Source organism: Lonchura striata, chromosome 1A, assembly GCF_050655825.1.
Source record: "Lonchura striata isolate lonStrDom1 chromosome 1A, ASM5065582v1, whole genome shotgun sequence".
Taxonomy (NCBI): Eukaryota; Metazoa; Chordata; class Aves; order Passeriformes; family Estrildidae; genus Lonchura; species Lonchura striata.
This window is the reverse complement of record NC_140741.1, coordinates 7,058,053-7,084,895: the sequence shown is the minus strand read 5'-3', so window position 1 is coordinate 7,084,895 and position 26,843 is coordinate 7,058,053. Positions and strand designations below refer to the sequence as shown.

Below are 26,843 nucleotides of genomic sequence, written 5' to 3'. Positions count from 1 at the left end.
TAATATATAATATATTAATACATATATATTTAATACATTATCTATTATTTAATATATTATTTCAGCATTAGTAGCAGATTAAGAAGTAAAGACTTCCTTTCCTCAAACTCTAGGCAAACCCCACATCACCAGGATTTGGTGAGCTCCAAACAGCAGTGACATCCATGCTATCTTAGCAGAGTTTCAGATTTGATGGCCTAATTCCTATTCTCAGCATTACACTCATTTAAGTGATGTCATTCTGCCCCAGCACTGACAAATCACCCCAGATAATGAGATTTTTGCAGATTAAGTCCAGGTTTCTCATTATAAAGACTAAGTAGAAACCCATTGGGACCCTTATTTCAGAAGGCAGATGAGGTGAGACACTGAGTTACCACTGCTACACCACTCAGGAAGGCTGGGAGCAGGACAACACTCAGACACTAAAGTGTCACTCTTGTTGAGTTTGTCTCTGTTTTCTTTTGGACTCATCATTACACCAAGACTTGCTTCATATGGAATAACACAGGTATGTGCAAGTGGTTGGAGACACATTTCTCAAGTGTGAGAGGGTCAGATCCTCAATTCTCATGGAATTGTGGCCAGAGGCAGCACCTCCCTCCATTAAACACTGAAAACACAAGCCAAGGGAGAGTACTAATCCTTTCCCACAGAAAGGCTTGAGCAATCCCAGCAACTCAAATCCCAACCCACCGTTAATCTGAATTTTCCTCACAATTCACATGTACATAGAGATGTCACCAATTTGGAAAAAGCCATATCAGTGATCAGTTTCTATTCTGTGGGGAGCCTCATTCCTTCTTATGCCAGGAGTGTGCTGCCTTCCTCAGTCTCTTCTAGCCCCAGGAATCTTTCCCTTATTCCTCCACAGGGTGACACTTCCAACAGGCAAGACTAGAAGACGTTTTTGTTTCGGTCTGTGGGCTTTGGGAAAGTAAATTCATCACTAAAAATGCCCAGCAAGAATAAGAATGGCTGTAACAATGAGAACCAGTAGGCAAAGTTAAAAATCTGGAAGCAGTATCCCAAGTTGACAGAAGGGGAGGCACATCTGCCCAGTAAAGTTTGCAGCTATTTTTGTGTGCCTTTGCTTAAGCTAAATGATGGCTGAATCCACATGTTTATCCTGGCTTTGCTCTGCAGCCAAGTTTCCTATTTCCATAGGAGAAGCTCTGCTCAGCTCACCATTAATATTTGTCCTGGAATTTCAGCAAAAGGCCCTTGAACTCCCAAATGCTGTCTATGATGCAGAAAGAACTCAGCAATTCATTAGTGTTTACACATTCTTAAGGAAATGTTACTAATATTTTCCTAATGTTAATGATCCTGTGTATTTCTTGGAGAAATATTTCAGCTAAAATTGTTGCGTTAAAAATCAAAGTAGGTTTGAAGTTGAGGTGCAGATGACTTCTATTTAAATTTTAATAGATTACTTATATTTAAGTTTTCTATAATTTTACAAATATCTCAATATAGTTAAGATGCTGTAAACATTTGCTAAAAAGTGATCTTTTTTTTTTGCCTGTGGCTCCACCCATTTTTCTTACTTTGTCTCTTTTCTTACTTTCAGTGCAGAATTACTGTCCTGCCACGAGTTTCCACTTAACCACCAACTAATGCAGCAATTTAATTGTGAAGTTTAATTTTACCATGTACACTCCAAGTGTAAATATTTATTTAAACATAGGGATAACTCTAAACAGAACCAGTCCAGAAAAAAAGCTACTTACGTTAAAATACCTGCCAGATTAAGCTTCTAGGCAATGTTGGCACCATCCTGAGTGCTGTGTGGAGAATCCCAAGCTGGATCTGGAGGTAGGTGGTGGGAGAGAAGCCAGTTATGTTGGTCTGGTGGGCTTTGCTCCTGTAACTGGATTATTCCTGGGATTCACTGGTGTGCTGATGGTGCTGTACTGGGCCAGACATAAAAAGCCTGTTTTGAACCAGCCCTGGCCTTTCTCAAGACAGTGCTGCATGGCATTATCACATCATTAGTGGCATCAGGAAAGTAGGGATCTTTCTGCAAGAAAATGCTTCATCATTTAAAAAATAAACAAACATCCTTCCATTCACAGTAGGTAATTTTTAAGCACTTGTTTATAAAATATATTGGTTATACCATTTCCAGCTCTATGAAATAAACCATGTGAAATGTGAACTAATTTCATTGTTTTGACACAAACTTCTTGTCCAAATGCTGGCTTTGAATTTGATTTTTCTCTGAGCCATTACCTGTGGCACTGACTTTGAGTGCAGCATATGAGCATTGCTGTGGTTTTTTTTGTTCCTTCCTTATTAAAAGCTGTACGTGACTTTAAGCTCTCAGTTCCTAAGAAGCTTAACATTTAGAAAGTTTAGATTATTAAGAGATGCATTATTGTGCCTACAAGTGACAAAGCAAGTTCTGTTACAATGATCTCATCTGCAGCCTGTGTGAATTAAATATATATTATAAATAGATATTGATTTATATGTCTAAATGCCCACAAATCTGTGCAATGATAACTGCAGAGGAAGAACAAGGGAAAAAATACAGCTTGTCTGCTGAGAGGATTTATACCTATCCCGTTTTTCTACCTTGAACTTCAGTTTTAACAGCTACCTTCCAATTATTCTTAGTATTGATCTTGGCCACACTGAAGGCAAAGACTTTCCAAGTGCAGTGGGGTCAAGTTTGCACTCAGTTTTTGTTAGTATAAATCAATTACACTGTGAAAAGTCACTTGGGACATACTAAAAATCTTGTAAATTCTGGTGTGCTTTCTCAGTGAAACCCAGCTTTCAGAAGAAACAAAAGCTCATCCTCCATTCGAATTTAAAGGGTTGGGAGATATTTCCCAGGTATTTTAATGACAAGGAAGTGCAATCATTCATTGCTGTACACAAGATTAAACTGGGCATTTCAGAGAATTACAGATGACAGTGCCACGAAATTCTTTGTCAATCAGTGACCAAATGAAATTACCTATGAAGGCCTGATCACTTGGGGGAAAAAGACAATCTGGCCATCCCACACCCATATCTGTAACCTATTCTTAGATTTAGAGAATCATTTAGGTTAGAAAAGACTTTCAAGATTGTTCAGTCAAACTGTAAACCTAACTCTGCCAAGTCCACCATGTGATTAAGTGCCACAGATACATCTGATGGACAGATTTAGGACTACTGGAACAGGTTAGGAGTTCTGTCCTATGAAAAGCATCCTGCCATGAGACTGAAATGCCTGAACTCTGAATTTTTAAAGACACTCCAATGAGAATCACAGAATGGCTCGAGTTGGACAGGATCTTAAAGCCCATCCAGTTCCACCCCACTGCCATGGGCAGGGACACCTCCCACTATCCCAGGCTGCTCAGAGCCACATTGAGCCTGGCCTTGGACACTGCCAGGGATGGGGCAGCCACAGCACTTGTGTAATAGACTAAGTGGGAAAATAATCCCCTTGGAAATATCTTTCCCTCCAGCTGCTGTCAGGATTTTTTTCACCGTTTAAAAAGTTACCAACCCTTACCACCAAATCTGGAAAACCAGAAAGGTGCCCATGATGAGAAAGTTGACCAGAATGAGTAAATACTTGGTTTAAATGCAGCAAAGATGGAGAGAGAAGAGCAAACAATCCATCCCCTTTTGCTTTATCCCAAAGGAGCTGAGGGAGCAGCATGCCACACACTCATACAAGTATCTTGCTTGCAGCATGGGGTAGAATTGTATTTTAGATTATTTATATAAGTAGTTGTCCTGACATTCTGTCACCTACCCCCCTCCCCCAATTTTTTTTTTTTTTTTGGTGAAAACTTTATGTTTCTTCCAGCTGGATCTCGAGTTTCATTCTATTTAATCTTTCTGTTTATCTGCAAGCTCCCACAACATGGGAGTGTTTCCCATGGCTATTTACCAAAACAACTGTAAGAATCCTGCAATAATGACCTTTGATCTCTGACATACACAACACGTGTATTTATATTGGAAACTTCAACAGAACTTGGATACAAAATATATAAAAATTACCACAGGAGACTAAAGGAATTGCTTTGGGCTTTTTAAAGACAATTGAGGAGCAGGCAGTAAATTACTGAAATAAACCACAAGCAAGGCAGCCCTGAAAACTGCTGTGATTTAAAAAGTTCCAAAGCTGGGGGTTCATAAAGGAGCACTGTCACAAAGACCTAAGTGGTCATGAGTAACAGAGAGACAGAACAACTCTTTGCTGGCTCCTCCAGCTCCACAAGCAGCAATCCACACATCAAACAGAAATCTGCAGATGAAACTAGCAGGAGCCCAAAAGAGGAGAAGCAGCTCTTCCTGCAACAATTTTCCTAGGAGTCAGCCTGTGTGCACTGCTGCCCCCAGCAGAATGGGCATCCTGACCACCAGAGGGGCTGGAACACAAATTCCATGGAGAATGAAGTGTGGCCAGCCCACAGCTGTCCACAGCAAAGCTTTAGAAGCTGAGTGTAGCTTGCTGAAACAACACTGAGCTCACCTGGCTTTGTGTTTGATGAGGGGTTCATCATCTCTTCAATGACACTGAAAACAGCATCTGATACTGGAACTGCATTTGCAGATTAAAAAAAAAGTATTCTTGAAATTCTTGAAGACCTGGCAAATCAAATGTATATAAAGCACAGGGGAAGAGGGGGGCAGACACTGATCTTTCCTCTCTGGTAACGAGAGACAAGACCCAGGAAAATGGAGCTGTGCATGTATCTGTAGGGGACAGAACAAATATTTTGGGAGAAAAATGAGGAACTCTGTAGTGGACAGGTAGGGAAAAATTTGGAGGCAAAACCTGACTCTAAAAACAGAGAACGAACATTCCCAGGGAAAGATGAGGTGATGAGTAGTGGTCATGTAGGGAAAGTTGTGGGGGTAAATCTTGAGAAAAGCTCCATAAATACTTTGAAGTATGAATGAGGGAATCAGTGGTGGAAAAGTAGAGGAATATTTTCTTTTTACTGTGGATAATTAGGGAAAGTATTTGGGATAAAGAAATGATGTGCACAAGGGAAGCTTCATTTTCCCAAGGGAATGCTTCAGGGATGTACAGCTTCTGAACTGCACAAGTAAGTCAGGCTCCCACAGAAACCTTCCAAAGCTGGAAAGGAGAGGGAAGAAAATTCCAAGAGTGCTGTGGGAAGTGCTTTCTCCCAGGTCTGTACACTGCTGAGGTTGGAATGACTTAAAAATATTCTTTTTACCTTTCTAGTTCCCAGCCCAGGACTAAAGTTCCCTGGTGTTCCCTGAGTGGCTGCAGCTCCCTGGATGTGGAGGGAGGTCTCTGCTGGAGAGTGGGAGAAATGTCCCTGCTGGTTGCCTTGGTGGGCACAGAGCTCTGATCTTGGCAAGATGGGTTTGGGAGTATTCAATCAATCCTACCTCCTTTTTAATCAGTTGTTTTAATTAGTCAGCAGCAGGGACCAGTGTTAGCCAGCTTTAGTAGGCAGATTTCCGAGCCTCGTGAAGCAGGAGATTGACCTGGCTTGGGAACTAAACGCTCCTGAGTAATTTTCTGGCAACATCTCCATGTCTGACAGCTGATCCTTGTGCTGAAAGGATCCCTCTTTCTTCCCTTCAGACAATTCCAAGGCTCCCATTTGGGAACAGTCCCCAGTATGGACCATCTCATGGAGTAGCCCATTGGGTACAAATGTAGCAGTTAATTCTTCTCACCTGTGCCCAGTTCCAATTCCAAAGGATTTGGTGTCTGCCTTACCCAGCTGGAGTCTGGTTCCAGCTTTGCTCTTCCTGCTTCTGCTGCTTTCCATTTCCCAGGAATTCCTCCAACGGAGTGACAGTGTTTTCCACCTCCTCCAGGATTCCCTCTGTTGGGTTTGGTTGCTGGAAGAATATAAAAACCTGGGCCTCCAGAGATTTACTAAGCAGGAATTACATCCTTGATTTGGATTTGTTAATTTCCAAATATTTTCTCTTCCCAACAAAGCACTGGGCATCCACAGACTATAGAAATGGGTGTGATAACCACTGGTTACACCTCTGGAATGTCACAGCTTGGAAAGAAGGGCAGTTGGGGCTTTTCCTGGTGGTACCTGTGAGGTGTATTTTACCTAAGAAGCCCTTGCCACATCTTCCTCTGAATCCAAAAATCCACCTGTTCATTCCCCAGCTGCTTCCTCCCTGTTTGCCTTTATCCAACAGAATTTTAACAGGCGAATATTCCCCTCTGAAACAGCAGCTTTCATTCCAAACCTAACAGCAAACAAGTAATTTCCTCTGACCTTCATTATTAGGATTTCACCAAGAGCTGGTGGGTGGAAAATGATCCTCTCCTGGCCCCTGCTGGATTCCTGGAGCAAGAATTCTTTCTCTCTTTCCCCTGCCCTTTTTCAGGCTTTGTTCCACAGCTTTTGCTTCCAATCCTTGGGTCCTTTCCCTCTCTCCAGGAGCTCCCAGCAGTCCCACACCCTCTTTTCTCCCATCCTGATCGTTTCTCCAGGAATGGATCTGTGCATTTCAATTCCCTTCTCTTTCCTCCAACAATTCCCAGCAATCCAGACCTAAAGCTGACACAAGGAGCACTCAGTGCCAACAAATCCAAATCCAGACTTTGCCACCCCTAAAGCAGCAACTCCAAACACACAATCCTGGGAAATTTGCATTAATTCCAACCTCACATTTAGGACACATCAAATACTTCAAAATGCCCAAGAAACATCCTGTTGCCTTCAACTCCCAGGGGGTTTTGCTTTGAGTTCCCATGGATTTGGGATCAAGGGAGTTCCCTGCAAAAACCTGTGCAGTGCACACTGGAATGCCCAATTCTGTGACTCCAAGGAATGTTAAAAGCTTAGTCCAACCTGGGCCACCATAATTTTTTGCCAAATATCTCCCAAGCCCTTGGGATAAGAGAACCCTCTGGTACTGCATTTTTAGTGTTGAAAAGCCAGGAATTACTTTATTATCCTACTTCCTTTTTAATGAGTTGTATCAATTAGTCATCAGCAGGGACCACTTCTAGCCAGCTTTAGTTAAGTTTCACAGATTTCTTGTTGTTTTGATCATGAAAACGCCAAACCTTAAAATTGGTAAATTAAACCTGAACATTTTAAATTAACCAATCCTGAGGGAACTGGGGATTGGATATCTTGGATCTTATGGCCCTTCAAAGACATGTTAGATTTACCCACTGATTTTGGTGCCAAGGGAAACTCCAAGTTAAGAATAATCAAAATATGAACCAGTTCTCATGAAACTCAGCTTTTCAAAACTTTATTCAGGATATAAAAGGATGAGAATGACCTTGGCAAATACAATAAAGAAAAAAAATCTATGCATATCCCACAGTGATATAGACCAGCAGCAACACCACTTCTCTCATATTTCTGCTTTTTGCCTTCCGAGAAAGGGACTAAAACTTGAAAAACTGAGTAGTATTTCAACTTTGGAGCATAGTATTAAAGCACACATCAAAAATTCAAGACTTGAGGCAAATGTCAAATTAATAAAATTAATAACAGTATTATCTAGTTGAGGTTCCTTAAATTAAATCTAGTATCTTTGCTTTTTAATTCTTGCTGAAAAATGAACCTTTTAAATACACAGTACCCACCTGCTGTAGGGCACAAAAGGAAACACAGTGAGCTATAATCTCAAATCCCTACCCAATCCTTAAAAATTGCTATTGTACACTGACACCTGTAGCTACCTCAGCACCCACAGTACTTCATACATGACTAAATATCCTTCCACTCACTCTGATGTCATCACCAGAACAAGGATTTTAGTTTCCTAGACCCCTGCAGGATACCTCTAACCTCAGCAGCATCCCTGCTGGTCAGAGGCAGAAGGTTGGGCACACAAGATGCCTGCAGTGTTCTAAAAATTAGGTAAAAGGCTACTGTAAAAAAAGGATATTAAAAAAATAAGAATTGAAGCTGTAGTAAACAGCTTCTAGGAAACAGTTTTAGACTCAGTGAGACACTTGAACTTGCTGTCAGTTTGGTGATTTAAGGCTGTCCCTGTGCATCCTTCCCAAGCAAACCCTGGGGAGCTTTGCCTGATCAAGACACGGAGGTGATCGGGTGCTACTGCACCCATGCAGGGCTGCCTGCCAAAACCCCCTGGCAAGGAAACCTGGGCTTCCTTCAGCCCAAATCCACCTCTGGGAAACAGTTACCAAGAAAATCTCATCCAGTTTTCACCCAGCATTTTCTTTCACTGCACAGGGCATGCAGAATAATTGCTTTTGTATTCCAATGCCATCGCCCAGTGCTTAGGAGTAAATATAAAATTAAGATTTTTTTTTTTCAGTATTCCACACATTATCAAGCAAAAAATCCAAGGTAGTTGTGGAACTGTACCCAAAGTCACCTTCTATAGTTTCTTTCATTGCCCAGGGATGGGAACTGTGAACAGAGGTAAAAGTGTTTGCACTTAAGAGAGGCTATTCCAAAATACTAAGGAAACCAATTTTTTTATCACTGCCTACCTCTCTGTTTTGACTAGGCAGCTGCAACACCTTCAGCCATAAATGGTTCACTGGCACCCTTCAACTCAACAAACATCTTTAAACTGATGTTGCAAAGGTTATGGATACAAGGCAAACACTCCTGGCCCTCAGAGCTCTGTAAGGATTACAATTTGGCAGAAGAAAGGTGAATAATCCAACACTTGTCATCGTTTTCATAGTTCATACTGAATAAAATCCTGGGTATGCACAGTGTTAGGAAGTAAGATATTACTGCCACTTGATTACAGCACTAAGAAAAAGCTTAAGTGAGTGTGTGCTGCCCTGAGCAGCTGCACTGTCCTCCCTGGACATGGAGCACAAAACACAGAGCACGAGGCATCACCACCTCTCCACACACAGGTTTAGCACAGTTATGTGTCTTACTTGCTAGAGAGTCTGAAAATATGAAGCATTTTTAATGTAAATGTATTTTCCCAGCACTGTGCATCAGCCACCTCTGTAACTTTGTCCTGTTCCCCATGTAACTTTTTTTTTCTTCCCTTCTATACAAGATCCCTGAATAACTCATGTTTAGAAGGAGAACCTCATGTCCTTGGCATAGCCCAGTTTGTCCAGGTTGGGAATGCAAGCATACTGGATCATTGGAGGAGGTCCACACATGAGGATCAGAACATCGCTCTGAGGTGGGGGCAGGTGGTCTCTGATCATCTCTTGGTTCACAAATCCTTGGCTGTAATCCCAATCTGTTAAAAGAAAATTAAAATAGGAGAAGGGGAATGAGGTAAAAAGGAGGAAAAGAGAGATACAAGTCACTTTAGAAAGGAGAAATCCTGCTGATGAGGTTGCTCCCAGTTGGAACACTTACAGTGACAGTCAGTTTTACTGGGATTCAGGTTAACCATCACATCCCCAGCCCTGGATGCAGAACAAACTTGTGCTGCTGCTGCTGACCCAAACTACTGGGCACCATAAGACTGACATTTTTTTATCCTAGTTTTGGTCAGTTTTCACATATGACAGTGAAAGCCTGCAGAACAGTCTTGAGGAGGTCCAAGGAGCAACTTCTATCCCAACTGCTAAGATCAGTTCATGACTTCCCCAAAGAAGGAATGGCAATCAGAAATTCCAGGAGAACACTAATTGCAGTGGATGACACAACAGAAATAGAGCCTTCCCTCAATGTAGCAGAGGTGTATTCTAGGCCACAAGGAAGAGGAGGCACATGGCTTTTCCTTCTCTGCCTCAAACTCCCGCTGAATGTGAGTGTGAATCTATCCTCACATGGGTGGACATGCAAAGAATAGGAAGAAAGGAAAACCACAAGGAATGACACTGTTTAGCCTTCTCTTCCTCAAGCTTGTTCAGCAAGCTCAGGCACATATCTGTGCCCATGAACTATAAAGTGCCTCTGGCACTGCAGCTGCCTCGGGGCATGCTCCAAACACAGGATAGCACAGGATAGTTGTATTTATGTCTGTGGAGAAGGAGAAAAGGTCACCCTCCACAGGGGACAATGCAATATGCAGGTGTAGCCATGGGAGTAACACTGCACTGCCACCAGCCTGAGGTGAGCTTTGGAAACACTTCTCTGCTTACACCGGAGCCTGTGTGCATCCCTGCGTGGAGAATGATGCCACTCAGACATTCACTAATCAAGAAGTGAATCATGAAGCCCAGAAAGACACCCCTGACACAGCATGTCTCCTGTAAAGCACATTAACACTCCTGAGTTTCACATCAAGTGGCACTCCAGGTCTTACTTTCAGGTGCTGTGTCCACCGTGTACCAACACTTGAAGCGGCCGGGATTCTGAGCCTGGATCTCATCGAGCTCAGAACGTAACAGGATATCCTTCTCAGTCTGCAGGACAAGGAGAACAGTGATCACACCCTGCATCCCAGTGCAGCCCACAGATGGCCACAGAGCAGCAGGTACTGCACACCCCTGAGAGATGGAAGAGATGATTCCACTCCATTTTAAAGGCTGAAGAGGTCAAACCCAAGTTATTTCCACACCTAGCCTGTGGCAGAGCTAATAGAAAGCTCATAACTTTTCCAAATCCTGCCCATGCAATGCCTTCCCTCTAAAAATAAAATAAAGCAGAACCATCACTTAATCAGGGAATCAGAAGAATAAAGCCTGTTTTAGCACTAGTACATCAAAAAACTAATCGTGACTGCACAGAAATTTCTCCCTACCCCTTGATACTGTGCCATCCAGACAGGGAAATGCCAGTTTTTTCACCTTTGCCAATTCAAACATCAGCACTGCCATATGGAGACTGCTTGGCTTTTAAAAAGCATGTGGAATGAAAACCAAAAGAGTATCAAGTTCTGGTTGCAACAATAAACACTACTCAGGGTATCAAGTTTGGCTCCTCCCTGGTACAGCATCACTGAAGGCTGAAGGAAAGCCTTATTTCCCTAGGAGCAGCTGCAGTGTGGGCAGGAAGGAAAAGGGCAGGGACTGAAAGTGCTGCAGCCATAGTAATTGGCACAGAGGTCACCAGTAAGTCTGCAACTGCGGCGAATAAGGAGGAATGTGCAGCAGCTATTCCAGAGAAGGTGCTATTCCTGGATCTGCAGCTGTGGGTGCTCCAGAAAAGCACTTACTGGCTCTGGCCCGCTCAAAGTGTGCCAGCCAAAAGCACAGTAGGAGCCCATGTATATTGTTTTAAACTGTTTAAAATATTTTTAAAAACTGCTTTCTATTTGTGGAGTTACTGGGTGCAAGGACTCTTTAAAGCCAGGGACTGATGTTTCCACAGGCTGTTGCTAACAGGCAGGGAACTGTTCCAGGCTCTCCCCCACAGCTGCAGTGGGCTTCCCATGCTACTAAGGCAGCTCCAGCCCTGTGTTAGCCATTCTGAATCATTCTTAGCAAATCCTGGCCCTCCTGCCCTGATACCACTGCACTTTATGCCAATCTCAGCACTTGGATCATAGTTCCTGGGCAGAAAAACCTCAGGTTATAACTCAGCTATCACAGAACTGCCTGGGTTAGAAGGGACCTTGAGGCCCATCCAGTTCCACCTCCAAGCTTGTCCAGAGTCCAATCCAGCCTGGCCTTGGACACTGCCAGGGATCCAGGGGCAGCCACAGCTTCTCTGAGCAACCTGTGCCAGGGTCTCACAGGGAAGAATTTCTTCCTCATATCCATTCTAAACCTCCTCTGTCAGTGTGAAGCCATTCCCCCTTGTCCTGTCATTCCAGGCCCTTGTCAAGAGTCTCTCTTCCATCTCTCTTGTAGGTGTAGATATGGCACAAATGAATGAGCACACAGTGAATATGACAAGAAAAAAATAGAGGAGAGCCTAAAGAAGCTAAAAACCACAAGCATGAAGTGAAGCTCACCACAAATAATCATAATCACTCATAATCCAGACACAAATATTCATTAGAGGGAGAAATTAAAAAGCAGATTTACAGCAGAAGAACATCAGGCCAAGAAGGGGTACTGCCCAGCAGCACATGATCATTTGGGTTATCCAAGAAATCTCTCTTGTAAGGATTCCATGGATGAGAGCTTCCCTCTGGCCAGCATGCAAGATACCACACTTCATGGAGCAAGAGAAGCAGTGAAAAACTGATAGAAGGGTTGGAAATAAAAACAGCCAAGAGGAATCATAGCTCTGTAACTGAGGGAGCTGCTGGAGACCACAATTTTAGCCTCCCCCAAGATGTCCTCAGGCAGAAAGATTCCACAGACAAACATTGCTGCAAAGCTGGGGAGTTGAAATTGCTGGAGGAGACAAAGGAGTCCACCCCTTTCATGTTTCCACTAAGAAAGACAGCTCTGAAAGCCTGCCCAAAACATTAACAACTTTCACAAAGGAATGCAGGGCTTTAACGGGATTAGAAACAGAGCAGTGAGTCACAGGAAGGCAAATATTAGCAAATCTTTATGTAGTAATGCTAAACCCTCAATTTATCACAGTACTTTTATATGGGAGTTCAGTTCACTTCTCCCCTCAGGGTGTGTATGTCTGTGATTTCCCTTGCTGAGTGGAGTCCTGCTAGGTACATAAAACACTATGAACAGAAAAAAAGGACAGAATTACCTGATTAGCAAACAGCAGCTGGCAAATGGTGGGGTCATCTTTGTCCTTTATGATTGCTCGAATGATCTGCAGCATAGGTGTTATCCCTGGAGGAGAGAGGCAGGTCAGTGATGTGAGGATGGGAAATAAAAGAAAGGACCAGTGGGAAAACGTGAGCAAATGCATCTACCAGCTGTCAGAAACCACAGCTGAATCCTTACAGACACCTACCAGTCCCCCCTGCAATCATCCCCACGTATTTCACTGTCTTGGTAACTGGTTCAGCTTTCTTTTCTGGCCGAATATCAAACTTGCCTGAAGAGAGAAAGAGACGGAAAACACTGAAGCAAGCAGGAAACACCTCCTGTTATCCCTTTCCAGCACATCCTGCTAAATGGACTTCATTTCAGCCCTGCCACCCTTCCCTCCCAGAGAACAGAAAAGGTGAACAAGTCCTGAAGTAGAGCCTTTCAATCCTGAAAGATGATGTTAAGACATGAGGTGGGAACATCAGACACTGACATGGGTCATAACTTATCCCTGACCACAGCCTACATACACACCACTTGTATTTCAATTTGCTCACATCCCATACCCCCAGTGACATTCACAAACCCAGATTCTGGAAACAGTTCTACACTAAGGAATTGATCTGCTCAAAGAGTTTCTCTCCCCTGAGCAGATTATTTTAAGGAAAAACATAAAAAACCACCATGTATGTTTTTTTTATTTTTCTCTTTTTGAGCCAATTTGCCCATTTCAGCCAAACACAAGAGAGTATGAAACTCCCCAAAGTGTTGAGCTGTATTCACAGCTCTCTTCATCCAGGATAACATGAATGCTACATACAAAGCTCTGGAAAACCACGTGTCAGAGTTCTGCTTCACACAAAACTACCAGAAGGCTTTTGTGACACATTTGTGGCTGCATTATAGTACCATGAGATATTTTACATTGACACAAAAGCAATGCCTACTCAAAGTTCATTTTCACTTGGGAAATAAGCAGTGGACAGTGCAAATATCCAGTGTTTTTGTCAGTGTATAAACTGTGCCCGTATAAGCATGGAAAAAACCCATCCCTTACTTGAGAACAGCATCAATAAAAAGCACTTCCATAGTTTTAAGACATTTTTCCTGTACTGTTTACTCTGGATAAATTCTATCTTCCAAACCAGCCTTGCCTTTTCCTTTGTACACAAGGAGGCCACTTGGTCCTCTGAAGTCAATGGTGTCCCCTATTTTCAGGCTGTCCAAGTATTGAGACATCTTCCCTCCATCAGGAAACTTGGGATGGACACCTCTGAAGTAGACCTGTTAAAAACAGTAACAAAGCAATTCAGTCTCACAGCTCAGAGATGAACATTTGCCCTTCACATTTTTAGGTTTAAATACTCCTCATGCAAAGAACAACAATTACTCCATAAAGAAATGCAATGTCTGACTGACAAAAGATCAAAATGCCCCTCCTGCCCGAATTTTTGGACAGAGACCAGTGATTTCTCCACTGTAGTTCTGCAACACTGAAAATGTTGATAATAATCAACATAATTTGCATACAAGTTTAAAAAGGGCTAGGAAAATAAAGAAAAAACCCAAAACTGTGATTCCAAAGAGCAAAATTCTAAGAGGAAATCCAGTGCAGATATTACTATTTTAAATTCCTAACAGCTTTAAATGATAGGTAGTCCAGCCTTCAAGAAGCAAAGTGAAAATACATTATCACAAAAGTTAAAATCACATTCTTACCAACTAAATCAATCATTCCACTGCCTGGATCAGTAATGATAATGATCATCATGCTCAGTGATCATAATGACCAAATTCCATTAGCTTCAAAAGCAGCTGCCCATTCAGGAAAGGTTAATTCCTTATTCCAGAAGGATTAAAAAGCATATGAGCATCTGCAGGTCTACACAGAGTGTGGAAAATGATGCAGCATCTCATGAGACACCCTCACGAAAGAAGTGCCTGCAGAATGCCATGCGGACTGTAGGTAATGGCACATTCCTGAAGAGAAACCAGCACACCAAACTTCACATAAAGGCAATGTAAAGGTGGCTCAGAAGTTGCCCAGCCTGGGACAACTCATTCTCACCTTGACAACAAGATCCACAAAGCCCTTGTCATCATCACTGGAAACTGGAGTGTAAGGTCTGACAACCAGAGCTCCATCAATCCGTGCAGACAGGTAGATGTGCTGCCCTGTTGGAGGGGAAAAAACCACGAAGAACTCATTTTATTTCAAGAGATTTATCTTTCATTGGATGTGCTGAAATGCAGGCTCAAAGCTCTAACTACCTTATTTTGGGGCATCAATTATTTTTTTCTTATTTTCCTGACACTGCCACACCTTGCCAGAGTTGTTAGCCATGCACAGATCTACCTGGAAGGACAGACAACTCCATGGCTAATTCTGTATGTCAATCATAACTTCAAGCATTTACATTTACCAAAGCCTGAACTGTACCTGAGATCTTTCAAAAGATGGGATTTGTCTCTCCTGTTCAGACAAATAAAAGGGACACACGAGGGGAAAACTGTCCAATGCTGTTCACACATCTTCATTAATGTATTAGCTGTAAACTGCCACAGTTGAGTTAAAACTGAGTTTGTGACTGCTCTTGCTTTGACCACAAATCCTTCATGTCTCCAGGAGCTCTCCAGCTGCCTTTGCTAAGGCTGCCTAGACACAAAGCACTTTTCTAACCCTGCTATTCCTCCAGCCTAACACATGAATGCAGCAACCATGTTTTCATCTGTCACACATCCTCTGAGCTCTCTACAACAGTTTCTCTCCTCAATGTCTACATATTTTTTTTTTTGAAAAGAACAAGGAAAGAACTAACTTCTATGGAAGATTTTCCTATAAATTTCCAGCATTCTGAAGATACCTAAATGAAGATTACCCAGGAGGGGAGGGAGAGATTTTGAGTTCTATTTTTTTTTTCACTATTAGATCAACAGAACTAAGCATCTCCGATGAGGCACAGCCCCTCTGCCTGTTATGGGAACACAAAGAGGGGATTTTACCTGGTGCTGATTTGCAAATAATCATAATGACCATATTACATTAGCTCCAGAAGCAGCTGATCCTTCAGGCATGGTTATTCTTTACTTCAAAAGGATTACAAAGTGCTAGGTGAAGGAAGATCTGCTACCTGGTGCCTTGGGGAAGCAGCAACCATAACTCACCTGAAGCTGTACATGGACATGATATTCCAGTAACCCTTCCAGCAAAGCCTACAGCCATCCTGCTAGGACAGACCTGGAAGGAGCTGCAGCAGGGAGCTCCTGTTCCTTCTCTAGGGCAGAAGTGGCTGCAGGCACAGACCCACAGACCCCTGGTGGCCCCTGCAGACTGTCAGCCTGGACAGTGGGGCTGCTGCTGGGACATATCTCACAAGAACTGGTACAAAGCAGAAAAGGTACCCCTCCCACAGGGAAAACATGCCTTATGTCCTCACCAGTCAGAGCTTTACTCCACCCTGGCAGGACATACCTTGGCAGCCTCTGCATGGGGCCACATCCAACCCTCTCGCTCAGAATGAAGCTTTCTGTGTTTTTGGTGACAAAAGGCAAATGCTGGTGCTGGACTAGACAGCATCTGTCACCCAACTGCAGCTCTGCTGCTCCCAGCTGCTTTTCCATCCTCTGCAGCTTTCAGTTCTCTCTGCTTTCCAAGTCACACCCTGCAAACCACTCCTCAATGCCCATTTGGGGCAAGCCAGGGAAAAGAGTTTTGCTTTCATGGTTACTAAAAGGATCAAGAGATTTTTAACACTCCAAAAAAGATGGAACTTCTGGAAATAGAACACCTGGAAAAGGTGCTGATAACAACCACAAAGCACAGGATCCATGGAACACTGCAGCAGCTTGTTAAAACAGAAGTCCTATTAAACACAAGTCACAATTAAATGCTCTTTATACAAGCATGAGGAGACAATGGCACTAAGCTGCTATAAAAGGCACCACACCACGTGGCAGAGCCTTTGGAAACAGCTACCCCTGGGTGATTCAAAAGTTCCATGAAATTCAGAAGTGAGTAGATCTAGTAAACCACATGTGTTGGAGGAGAAGTGGATGAGAGTGATGCCTCAGGGCATGGAATGGGACTGCAGGGATTTAGCCCCACAGGAATAACACATGCTGGAAAGCTAAGCCTGGAAAAGTACAAGTGAAGACCTGAGTGTGTTCCTCCTCTCTCCACAGAAACAAGCTGGATGTTCACTCACATACACTGCATTTCAGAGCCTGCAGATTACTCACAGCACGAGGATAATATTTTGGAGCTCTCAGTAACAGCTCCAGCCACATGAGCAGTACTCCAAATACAAAACAGAGGGGGAAAAAACTCCAAAAAATATCTTACAGTGTAATTAATGCAAGCAACACTTGGACTCTTCATAAGGAACTTACCTAGAGGGAGACCCAGAATGTGCTCCATGGAAGGGAGAGCAAATCGGAATCTCCTTGTGTCATGACTAACTTCCTGAAAGAGGAAAATCAGAACAGTCACCTCTGTTGTTGGGATTTAATGTTTGTGATTTCACTTTTAAGACAAGACAAGTCTGGTGTCCTGTAGGATTAAAAATTAATGAAACTTAATGATACTTGTGTGCAGATTAAGACTAAGTGATAACTTTCTCTAATATTATGGACATTTACACTGCCTTCTGTGAGGTCACAAATATAAATTAATTAGTTTCTTAATTCTCTTTTCAAGTTTAAATATGCAGCAGTTTAAGGCCAAGTATTCTGATTTTCATCTCTTAAAATGAGATGAATTAACCACTTCAGTGAAAGCAGCAACCTGGTTCCTTTTGCTATGGTAAGGTCCTTAAAGTATTTTCCCAGTAAAAACTGAATTAATCCATAAATGAAATTTTAAAAAAGCACTGTGCTTAGATATGAACAAAATTATGACAATAAATCCAGTCCTGCTGGGATAGTTATTCTAATCTTTACTAGTCACACCTTGAATAAAATTTTGGCAATAAGTAAGTGAACATTATTTCTTATATTATGTAAATTTTATGTTTCAAAAATCAGGTCATAGTCATAGGAATGGAAAACACGGCAAAAAAATGAAAACCACAGAAAGAAACATCATACAGCTTAATGCCTCATCCAGTGACTTTCTGTTTTTAAGGGTTCTGTAACCATTATTTTGTTTGCCTAACTATTTTTAAAGTAACCAACGGAGACAAATTTCTTCCTCACGGTTTGTCTCATCTTCCCTTACTACAGTCATATTTTCCTCACAGTAGCTCATTTTAAGGCAAATGCTGAAGAAAGAAGGGAAATGATTGGCAGTCTCAAAAGGGCTTCTCTGTACTTATGTCTATTCAGGAGCAGTAACTGCCACTGAAAATTCCTTTAGAAAGACAACTAATGTGGACTTAACACTGCTGCTGTTTTCTGTACTGAAATTTCAACACTGTATGGAAATCACTGGATTTTGCCAATAATGTTGCATTTTTATTATGTTATCTTCAACAGCATGCAGAAAAAAACAAAGTTCTGAATTCCCACTTAATCACCTCACCAATTAAAGTGGAGAGAGTTTAGTTGAAGGTGAATAACACAAGTACTCTGGTAAACCATGAGGCAGTTGTGAGAAACGAAGAGGCTCAGGGAATCCCCAACACCAAGACCAGCATGCCTGTGCCTCTCTCTGTCACATAACGAGGACACAGAGCCTGCCACTCTGCAAGGTGTCATCAAGGCTGGATTACAGATAGCCTTGGATCAGGATGCACTTCCAGCACGAGGTCACTCCCCTCCGGACTGCCCCAAGCACCTGCAAGCCCTTGGCCACACACTTCTGTCTCAAGCTGCAGTGCCAAGGAGTCTTCCACCCTTGCCAAATGCAAAGCTGGAGAACAGTTTTTTCAGAAGCCACTGAAAGGCAACAAATTAATTATGCACACCACTATAAAACCACCCAAACTGAAGTAGTTGGCTTTTTTATGGCATGACCTAAATTAGCACATCTAACCATATTATAGAACTTTTTTCCTATGCTATGCACTAGGAAGCAGCCTTGAAACTCCTCTTTCCCTGTTCCAAAGACAGGTGTGGCAGACTCAATTTGGACACAGCATAGAATCATAGAAGGATTTAGGTGGAAGGGACATTAAAATCAGACAGTTCCATTCCCCTGCCATCAGCAGGGACACCTCCCACTATCCCAGCTTGCTCAGAGCCCCATCCAGCCTGGCCTTGGACACTGCCAGGGATGCGGCAGTCACAGCTTCTCTGGGCAACCTGTGCTAGAGCTTCAGCACCCTCACAGGGAACAATTTCTTCCTTATATATAATCTAAACTTGTTCTCTGTCACTAGGAACCCATCCCCCCTTGTTCTGTCACTCCAGGCCCCTATCAAGAGTCTCTCCATCTTCCCTGTGGGTTCCCTTCAGGCACTGCAAGGCCACAATGAGGTCACCCCAAAGCCTTCTCCTCTCCAGGCTGAACAATCCCAATTCCCTCAGCCTTTCCTGACCTCATGAGAAGTAGGGAGTCTGTAATAACAGTGTGGTTGCAGTACACCTGGGAAATAAACTCAGCAATGCAGCCCAGCCCAAGCCACAGGGAAGCTCTCAGTTCCCACAAACCCAGGATTCAAAATGACAGTATTTTTTTTTTGTTTCCTTTAACAGAACCAGTGAAAGCTAAGCTATCAGTGCACCCTCTAAACCTCAAATAAAGTTCTGTTCGTGTCCAAAATCTTCTGATAAATTTCTGAATAGCTCATAGCTTTAAAAAATCAACACTAAAAATATCCTCGGGTGTGCTTTACACCTGAGAAGCCAAGATTTCTCTCTCATACTTTTGATGGTGGGTTTATCCAATGGAAACCTAGACTTTTCAACTTTGGTGGCTTTGGCTCACTTCCCACAAGCTTAGTTACCAATTTCTGATGGCAAGATCTGCCCTTGAAAGCATCATGACCTTCCTCTGGTATCCCACTTGATCAAGCATTTAAGTTTGTACCAGGAGGCTTCACTTTTAACAGAGAATAGAGAAGCTGAGACAGTTCGGGTGCTGTCAGGACTGCATGACTTAAACACCTTTCTTCCTGTAAAACATTACAGTACTTCAATCCAGTGATAGGAACCAGCATCAACATAGTTCTGGCAGCTGCTGTTGAATGCCACTGACCATGAAAAAGCTGCTTGCTCTGCCTGACTTGTGTCCCTTAGCCCAGTCAGAGGTGCAGAGTTTGAGAATTTCTGCTGATGCGCTCCACAATATGAGGCACACGTGACTGTGCCTTTGATCATTTCCAAGCAGCATTCTCCACTCTAAACTGTTTGGAAACAAGCTGCTTGCACAACTGCAAGTTACACCACACAAAGAGCTTTTATAAAGAAGTCCTTTCCTCAAGACAAAAGTATCCACCCTGTTGGGACATCACCCAAGACTTGGGAAGCTGTAAGCATTTCACAGCGCCCACTGAGAGGTCGTGCTCAGCACTGCACGTGCACTTACCTCCTTATCAATCAGCCTCAGTGCATACTTCACTTCTGGGTCCTTGAGGGTAATTGCAGGCTGGGGATTCCTGAAGAGCCTCATGAAGGTGGTGTAGATGAACCATATTGGGTATGTCACAACCTGACGCAACTGCAGCAGCACAGAAACAGCATTAGACACGTGCAGAATGAGAGAGTGTGACAAGGAATAGGGGCCTATGCCATTGCACTCTAACCACCAGAAAGAATGTGTTTATTTGAGAAGGAAAATGAAGCATTATAAAAAGAAAAAAATCCCAAAGCCACAGATTTGCTTTATGAAGACCTGGCATCACTCCTGTTTTGAGGCAACTGCACACCAGCACAGGGTTGCCATGCTGGCAGCTGGATACAAAGTGAGGCTGTCACAGCTCCATATCCCCAGGTGCCCTGACAGGGAGGCTGAATCCCCATCTCCAGCAGGCAGACAGACACACGTATCACAGAATATCCTGAGTTGAGAGGGGCCCATCAGGATCATCCAGTCCAACCCCACACAGGACACCCCTACAATCCCTGAGAACACTGTACAAATGTTCCTTGCACTCTGTCAGCCTTGGGGCTGTGATGAGTCCCTGGGGAGTTCCAGTGCCCAACCATCCTTTGGGGGGAGAACCTTTTCCTCGTACCCAGCCTGTGGCAGACCACACTGATCAACACAGCCAGACACACACAAACAGGGGCTCATCCTGCTCCCCTCCCCATGATCGGGATGAAGGTCCATGAGTGGCAACTCCATACACACATACCTGTATGAGGTGGATCCCCTGGCAGCTGGCTTTGCCCTGGCAGAGTGTGCCCCCTCTCCAGGCTCCCCAGCTGCTGCCATCTGGACACAAGGGCCACTGTTGCCCACACCCCTTCACAGGCCACCCCACGTGCTGCAGACACCCCGTAATTTGGGGTCCCACACTTGAGCACAGACCCTGTTCTCCCCCTGGCAGCTGAGCAGGGCTTTGCCAGCCACGCCATGCTGGTGCTGGCAGCATGCCCACACCCTCCAGCTCAGAGTTTGGGTGCAGGCACTGGCACTTCCACCACCACACAGAGCCCTGCATGCAGAGCAGCACCCCTTCCCTGGGAAAGCAGCTAAGTTGCAGGACACAGCCAGGGACAGCCCTTCTTGTGCCTTTACCATCATTTTCCCCACCTCTGAAGTAAGACAGGAACAGATTATGCTCCGACACCACACCACCCTCTCCACACTGGGGCAGGAGAATAAACTGCACAACTACTTATAAAAATCTTCTCTAACTCAGTAATTTATTAATCAACACTTGAACAGAGGAGAGAGGAAAAGCATTACCATAGCAAAAATAAAAAATGAGCTCAACATTTTACCTGCTTAGCCTTTACCTTCCTTTTATTTTAAAAGGACGTGAACAGTATTTTAGAATGGCATTTGTGCAACTATAACAGTCCCTCAAGAGGCTATAAAAACTTCCCACGCTATTAATGATAAAACTGTGGGACAGCACAAATTCTCTCTTAAAGTGCTGCTTTAAAGGTTTAAAATGTATCATCACTATGTATAGCCTGAGGGCACACCATGCCTTACACACACTTTTTAACGTCTATTTGGGAATACTGAAATAGCTCCATACATGTTGTTTCTGAAGAAGCTAAAGTTTACAGGAAACTTATTCCTTAACTCTCATAGATCCACCAAATTACTGCAGCTCTGGGAAGAAATTTTGGTATTGAGTCACAAAAAGGGGCAGAGGGAGGGAGGTTGTTCAAGGTGACAGAGCAGCAAGTAAACTCCTTAATGAGAAATTAACAAGTGAGTGAGGTCTGGAGGCAATAGCAACCTGACTCTGCAGCAGGTGTTTCAAACAAGACACTAATAAGTTAAAACAGTTTCATTTCCAAATGTGGCTATCTCAAGTGAACAAAAAAATAGAGCTGCTGCTGTTAGGCAATAATTTTAACATGGTGTTAACCTTGTGGAAAGACATTTGTTACTCATGGTCAATTAGTAAGTCTCATGGGATTTGGTCTGGAAAAACACAGCACACCCCCAGTTCAGAAAACTATTTTAGTCCCTTACTCATATCTATTACCAGGTGGGCAGAAAAATGGGGAAGAATTGAAGGCTGAATGATTACAAAAAGTCATGCTTGCTAGGAAAAGCATTCTCTGGGTTAAAAGTAGCCTATATACTCTCACCACAGGCCAAACCAAGATATAAATGAAGATAACTGCACAGCATCAGATCTCCAGCAGCAGAGAGCAACAGGCTGACCACAAGGCCTGGGAATCACCAAATGGGGACCCTGTGACTCATCATTTCCAGCTTCACAAATCTTTACAAACAGACAAGGCAGAATTAGTAACTGAGCAGGAATTTTTATTAATGGAAAGAGGCCTCTGTGTGATAACAGGCAGAAAAGCCAGGGAGACTGCACTGCCAGGGCGTGGTGAGCACAACACAGTCCAACACACAGGCTCAGAGCTCGACACCCCAGCACTGCCCTGCCCTGCAAACACACAAACCGAACCCTGCTTCGGCATGAGAAGCATTGTACCCTCAGCTTCAAACACCCTGCTTTTGAAGTAATCGCAGCTCACAGATTATTTGCATGTGTTTCAGAAACCAGCCAGAGGATAACGGGATTTCTTCACCTCGGCAGCTTTAGCCACATCTCCCCTGTTCAAAGCACTTAGGAGCAGCTGTTCCCAAAGGAGAGCATGTTGAATCCAGCTCCATCCTGCCTCCTCAGAAACCCGAAGAAAAGTGTTTGAGCAGAGGAGCAGAGAACCGTGACAGGCAGCTGAGAAAAGAGGGTAAGGATGCCTGGCAGAGGTGACAGCTGCAGTCCCACGGCCCAGCCAGCACGGTCACAGGCAGAATCGTGGGATGGTTTGTGTTGGAAGCGACCTTAAAGATCTTCTCGTTCCAACACCGTGGGCACGGACACCTGCTAATAGGGACACTATTCCAGCTGCTCTGAGCCCCATCCAGCCTGGCCTTGGACACTGCCGGGGATGGGGCAGCCACAACTCCGCGTAATGCGTGCCAGGACCTCACCACCCTCACAGGGAACAAATTCTTCCTCAGAGCCACTCCAAACCTCCGCTCCTACAGCCTGAAATTATTCCGGCGGCGGAAAACACCACAAGCCTTCAGAGCCCCAAACACTAACAACAACAAGAACAGACACCCGCGGAGCTGGGAGGGCAGAACGCCCCGGCAGGGCAGCCAGCACAGGCACCACCACCGCGCACCGCGGGACGGCCCCGGAGCCTCCGGAGCACCGCGCGGCCCCGGGCAGCGGGGACACCGGGACACCGCCCCGCCCCGGAGCGCTGCGGGCGGAGCCGGGGCTGCGCAGGAAGGGACCCCGCTCCCGGCCGCCCCCCGGCACTCACCACGCTGAGCTGCGCCCCCATGGCTGCCCCGGCACACCGCGGGCCGCGCCCCGCCGCGCCCGGGGCCGTCCCGCGCCGCGAAGAACCGCGCCGGGCCCGCCCCGCGACGTCACGCACAGCCCCGCCCCCGTGACGTCACGCGCGGCGAACTGCGCCTGCCCGCCCCGCCCCGTGACGTCACGGCCGCGCTGTGTGAGGGCAGCGCCCCGAGCGCCCTCCTGCGCTTTGTCCGCTGCGGGAATGGCGCGGCCTGCTGCCGGCTTTAAGCATTTGCCACACCACCCAGTGCCACCCCCGCCACGGGCACGGACACCTTCCCCTTGCCTAGCTGGCTCTGAGCCACATCCAGCCTGGCCTTGGGCACTGCCGGGGATCCAGGGGCAGCCACAGCTGCTCTGGACACCCTGTGCCAGGGCCTCAGCACCAGAGAACAATTTTTCCTTATACCCAATCTAGCCCTGCTCTTTGTCAGTGTGAAATCATTTCCCCCTTGTCCTGTTGTTATAAACGAAAATTTGTCCAGCCACATTAAAATGAAAAAATAAAATATTTATTTTGCAATCCAATTCTATCTATCCAGCCACAAGGAAAGAACAGAGCCGAGCCCGGGGCTGGCCCTGGGTGTGCCACAAGGAGTCAGCCTCAGCAGAGGTTTTCCTCTGTGCCCACACGCCTCCATCCCGGTACAAGCAGTTTTCATAGGGAAAATTCCCTGAGGCCAAGATTTTTGCAATCAGTCTTTTCTTCCATTCAGAGTCCATAGGTTAATAAGATTTTCTTTTTTGGTGATGAAGAAGAACAATTCAGTGTCTGGAGTTGTTGGATCCCTTGATGAAGTTTACGGGAACCTGCATTCATATGTATCTGCCCAAGGATTTCCATGATACTCATCTCTGGGAATCCTGTATCCCTCCAGACATGGCCCATCTCCTGGCCTGGCCAAGTCACATCCTTTTACTTGTAAATCAGATTTCAACATACACCAGGTTTTGCCTGTGAGGGTTGGGGGGACTCCTAATACAAATGTGTATACTCCAACAAATATTCAATATCACATATATCATACTAAAAATGGCACAAATTAGATCTACTACACGTAACACTCACTCCAGGCCCTCGCCAAGTCTCCATTTTTCCTGTGGGTCCCCTTCAGGCACTGCAAGGCCACAGTGAGGTTACCCCAAAGCCTTCTCCTCTCCAGGCTGAGCAATCCCAGTTCTCACGGCCTTAAGAATTAATTAGCAGCAATGTTTATCCAAAAAGCACCAGAACTGAGCTGTGCAATAAGATATAGTTTCAGCCAGGCTCCCTTAAATTTTGCTTACACCAATGTGTGAAAATCAGTGACTAATAACCACATGTGTCTTTGTGTCTGTGCAAAACATGAAACACTTCAAATCTCTTTAATTACTTTGTCTTCACATATTATGTCTTCGCAATATGCCTTCAATGATTCCTCGACAGTTTCTCACAAAATATGCCTGGCAGTCCTAAAAATAAAATAATAAAAAAAAGTCTTCCCTTATCCCTTAGGCCCACACAGAGGTGCTGAGCCCCGGTGAGCCCAAGCAAATATTTCCTTTCATCCTCATGATTTGCTGAGTGGGAACCTGGCTCATCTGGCTGTGAGAACATATCATAAGTCCATCATGATTTACTTATTAAACCTGGGAATTAGCACTAGGAAGTGAAAGAATACTAACAGACTAACCTAATGCTAAGAAGGTTGTGCCTCAGTCCAGGTATGCACATTTAGCTGCAGGGATGGAGTTATTTATGCCTCTTTTTTCCTATGACAAGAGCATGCCTGGCTCTGTAATCCTCATGGTTTTCTCTTTCAGGATGAAAGCTGCTGCATCTGAAGCTCCCCAGTAAGTGCAGGGATTGTAAATACCACTGGCTACAGAGAAGGACTCCAGGGGGAGTCTGGGAGGCTAAGGCAAAGGGAGATAACTGAGACAGGCACAGGGATCCTGGAGTTTGGTGCCAAAAAATCTGGCAGGAGAGGCTCCAACTTGAATATTAATATTTAAGGAAGGGTGGAGACCTCGGTGTACCCATGTTCTGCTTTCACTATGCTCTGACCTGGCTGGCTTTCAAGTGACCAGCCCAGGATGTGTCTCCACTGCTTTTCAGTGTGTGTCAGCTTGTGGAGACTTGGCAGCAATAGTCAAAACTCCCATGGGAATGTCCAGCATCCTCAGTGTCTCATAAACTTTCCTCTTTCTGTGCAGAATGTAACCCAAAGACCTGCTCTGCCTTTTCCTGGGAAAGGACTGAGTGTGCTGTAGATCTGCAGGGTGTTTGTTCCAGCTGGCAGCTTTCACTCAGTCTCCCTGAATGAGCCTGTCCAGCCCAAACCTGCTCTTTGTGCTGGTGTGAGCCCTGCCCGCTTTGGTCTGGAAGCCTGTAAAACTCAGTGTTCTCACTCACGCCTCTCTAGATTGACCAAAGAGGTTTAAATAACTCTTTCTCCCCTCAAGGAAGTGTAAGCACCAGACTTGAAGTGACAAACCAACACTTACTCGTTGGCCACCTTGACTGGAAAAGCAAAATATTTAGGCCAAAAATGCACAGAGATGCCTACATGCTTTAGAAACATGTTTAATTCCCAGGATCTCCTTGGTCCTTTACGTTGGCAAAGGTCAGCATCTGATGCTTGAGGTGCTGGTTTTGTCAGGCAGAACTTCTAGAAGTTTTTTGCCCTACTCCTTTGGAAATGCTGGGTACGTGTGAGTGAGCACCAAACACTCCTCCCATTCCCTTGGGACAGAAAAAGAGGAACAGAGCACAGAGGCAGCCTGGCCCCAGCTCTTGCACAAAAACCACGTCCGCTGCTCTGTGCAATGGGTTTGACAAAGCTCTGGCTGGGCTCTGCTGCAGAGGAAGCCAATATTTGTAATAGCACCCATGGATACCAAGTCTGCTCTTGGCACATTCTCTTTTTCTGTGTTAGACCTGTGAATGACCCAGAGTCTGTACTGATCTAATTTGCCTTCGATTAGTGTTTAGTTTCTGTCAGCAAACACACTCTTTCACTCTCCTCAGGATCTCTGCGTTTTTCTTATAACAGTGTCCAAATCAAAAGACAGAAATTGTAAAAGACATACAAGTACACGGTTGGTTGTGAAATTGCTGGTGATGCTACTGAGCTGTAATCTTATTAAAGATGAACTTAAATTCATTGACTTCAGTGATGATGCTGCTTGTAAGTGAAAATTCCCTAGGCTCCCATCTGGGCTCTTTCTGCTAATGTGAGTAAAGAAGTTGCAATTTTTTAATAGACAGAATATGCCCACTAGCTTTTGTATTTTAAATGAAAGCATAAGAGTTCCTGCATTCAGTTGATAAACTGGGACAGTTGACAAATCCAAGGCACTGGATTTTCATTATTTACCTTGTTTACCCTGAAGTGCAATAAATACTAACCAGATGGTAAAGAAGATTTCTGTTAAAATTAAGGATATTCAGTTTTGAGATGGTTTAA

The 26,843-nt window shown here is 44.4% G+C and overlaps 1 protein-coding gene and 1 long non-coding RNA gene across 2 annotated transcripts; one reads left to right on the top strand and one right to left on the bottom strand.

Annotated features, from left to right (window-relative positions):
• On the top strand, positions 1 to 23,884 carry LOC146763358 (uncharacterized). The gene is made up of 2 exons (XR_014951936.1): positions 1 to 5,066; positions 5,210 to 23,884. It is a non-coding gene; the product is annotated as an uncharacterized LOC146763358 (long non-coding RNA).
• LOC110475212 (NADH-cytochrome b5 reductase 3) lies at positions 7,215 to 23,454 on the bottom strand. Its single transcript, XM_085568877.1, has 9 exons — positions 23,357 to 23,454; positions 19,965 to 20,096; positions 16,889 to 16,961; positions 14,568 to 14,674; positions 13,654 to 13,783; positions 12,702 to 12,785; positions 12,492 to 12,577; positions 10,192 to 10,291; positions 7,215 to 9,174 (listed from the first exon to the last, which is right to left on the bottom strand). Exons 1-9 carry the CDS (start codon positions 23,375 to 23,377, stop codon positions 9,002 to 9,004), a joined length of 906 nt encoding a protein of 301 aa, XP_085425003.1. The 5' UTR covers positions 23,378 to 23,454; the 3' UTR covers positions 7,215 to 9,001.
• Positions 23,885 to 26,843: the final 2,959 nt, after the last annotated feature.

Excerpts from the sequence above, each read along its gene's own strand:
- LOC110475212 (XM_085568877.1), bottom strand. The coding sequence starts at position 23,377 with ATGGGGGCGCAGCTCAGCGTG. Across the intron at positions 16,962-19,964 it reads TGAGGCTGATTGATAAGGAG|GAAGTTAGTCATGACACAAG; the intron begins GTAAGTGCACGT and ends TTCCTCTTTCAG. Across the intron at positions 14,675-16,888 it reads CATTCTGGGTCTCCCTCTAG|GGCAGCACATCTACCTGTCT; the intron begins GTAAGTTCCTTA and ends CCCCTCCAACAG.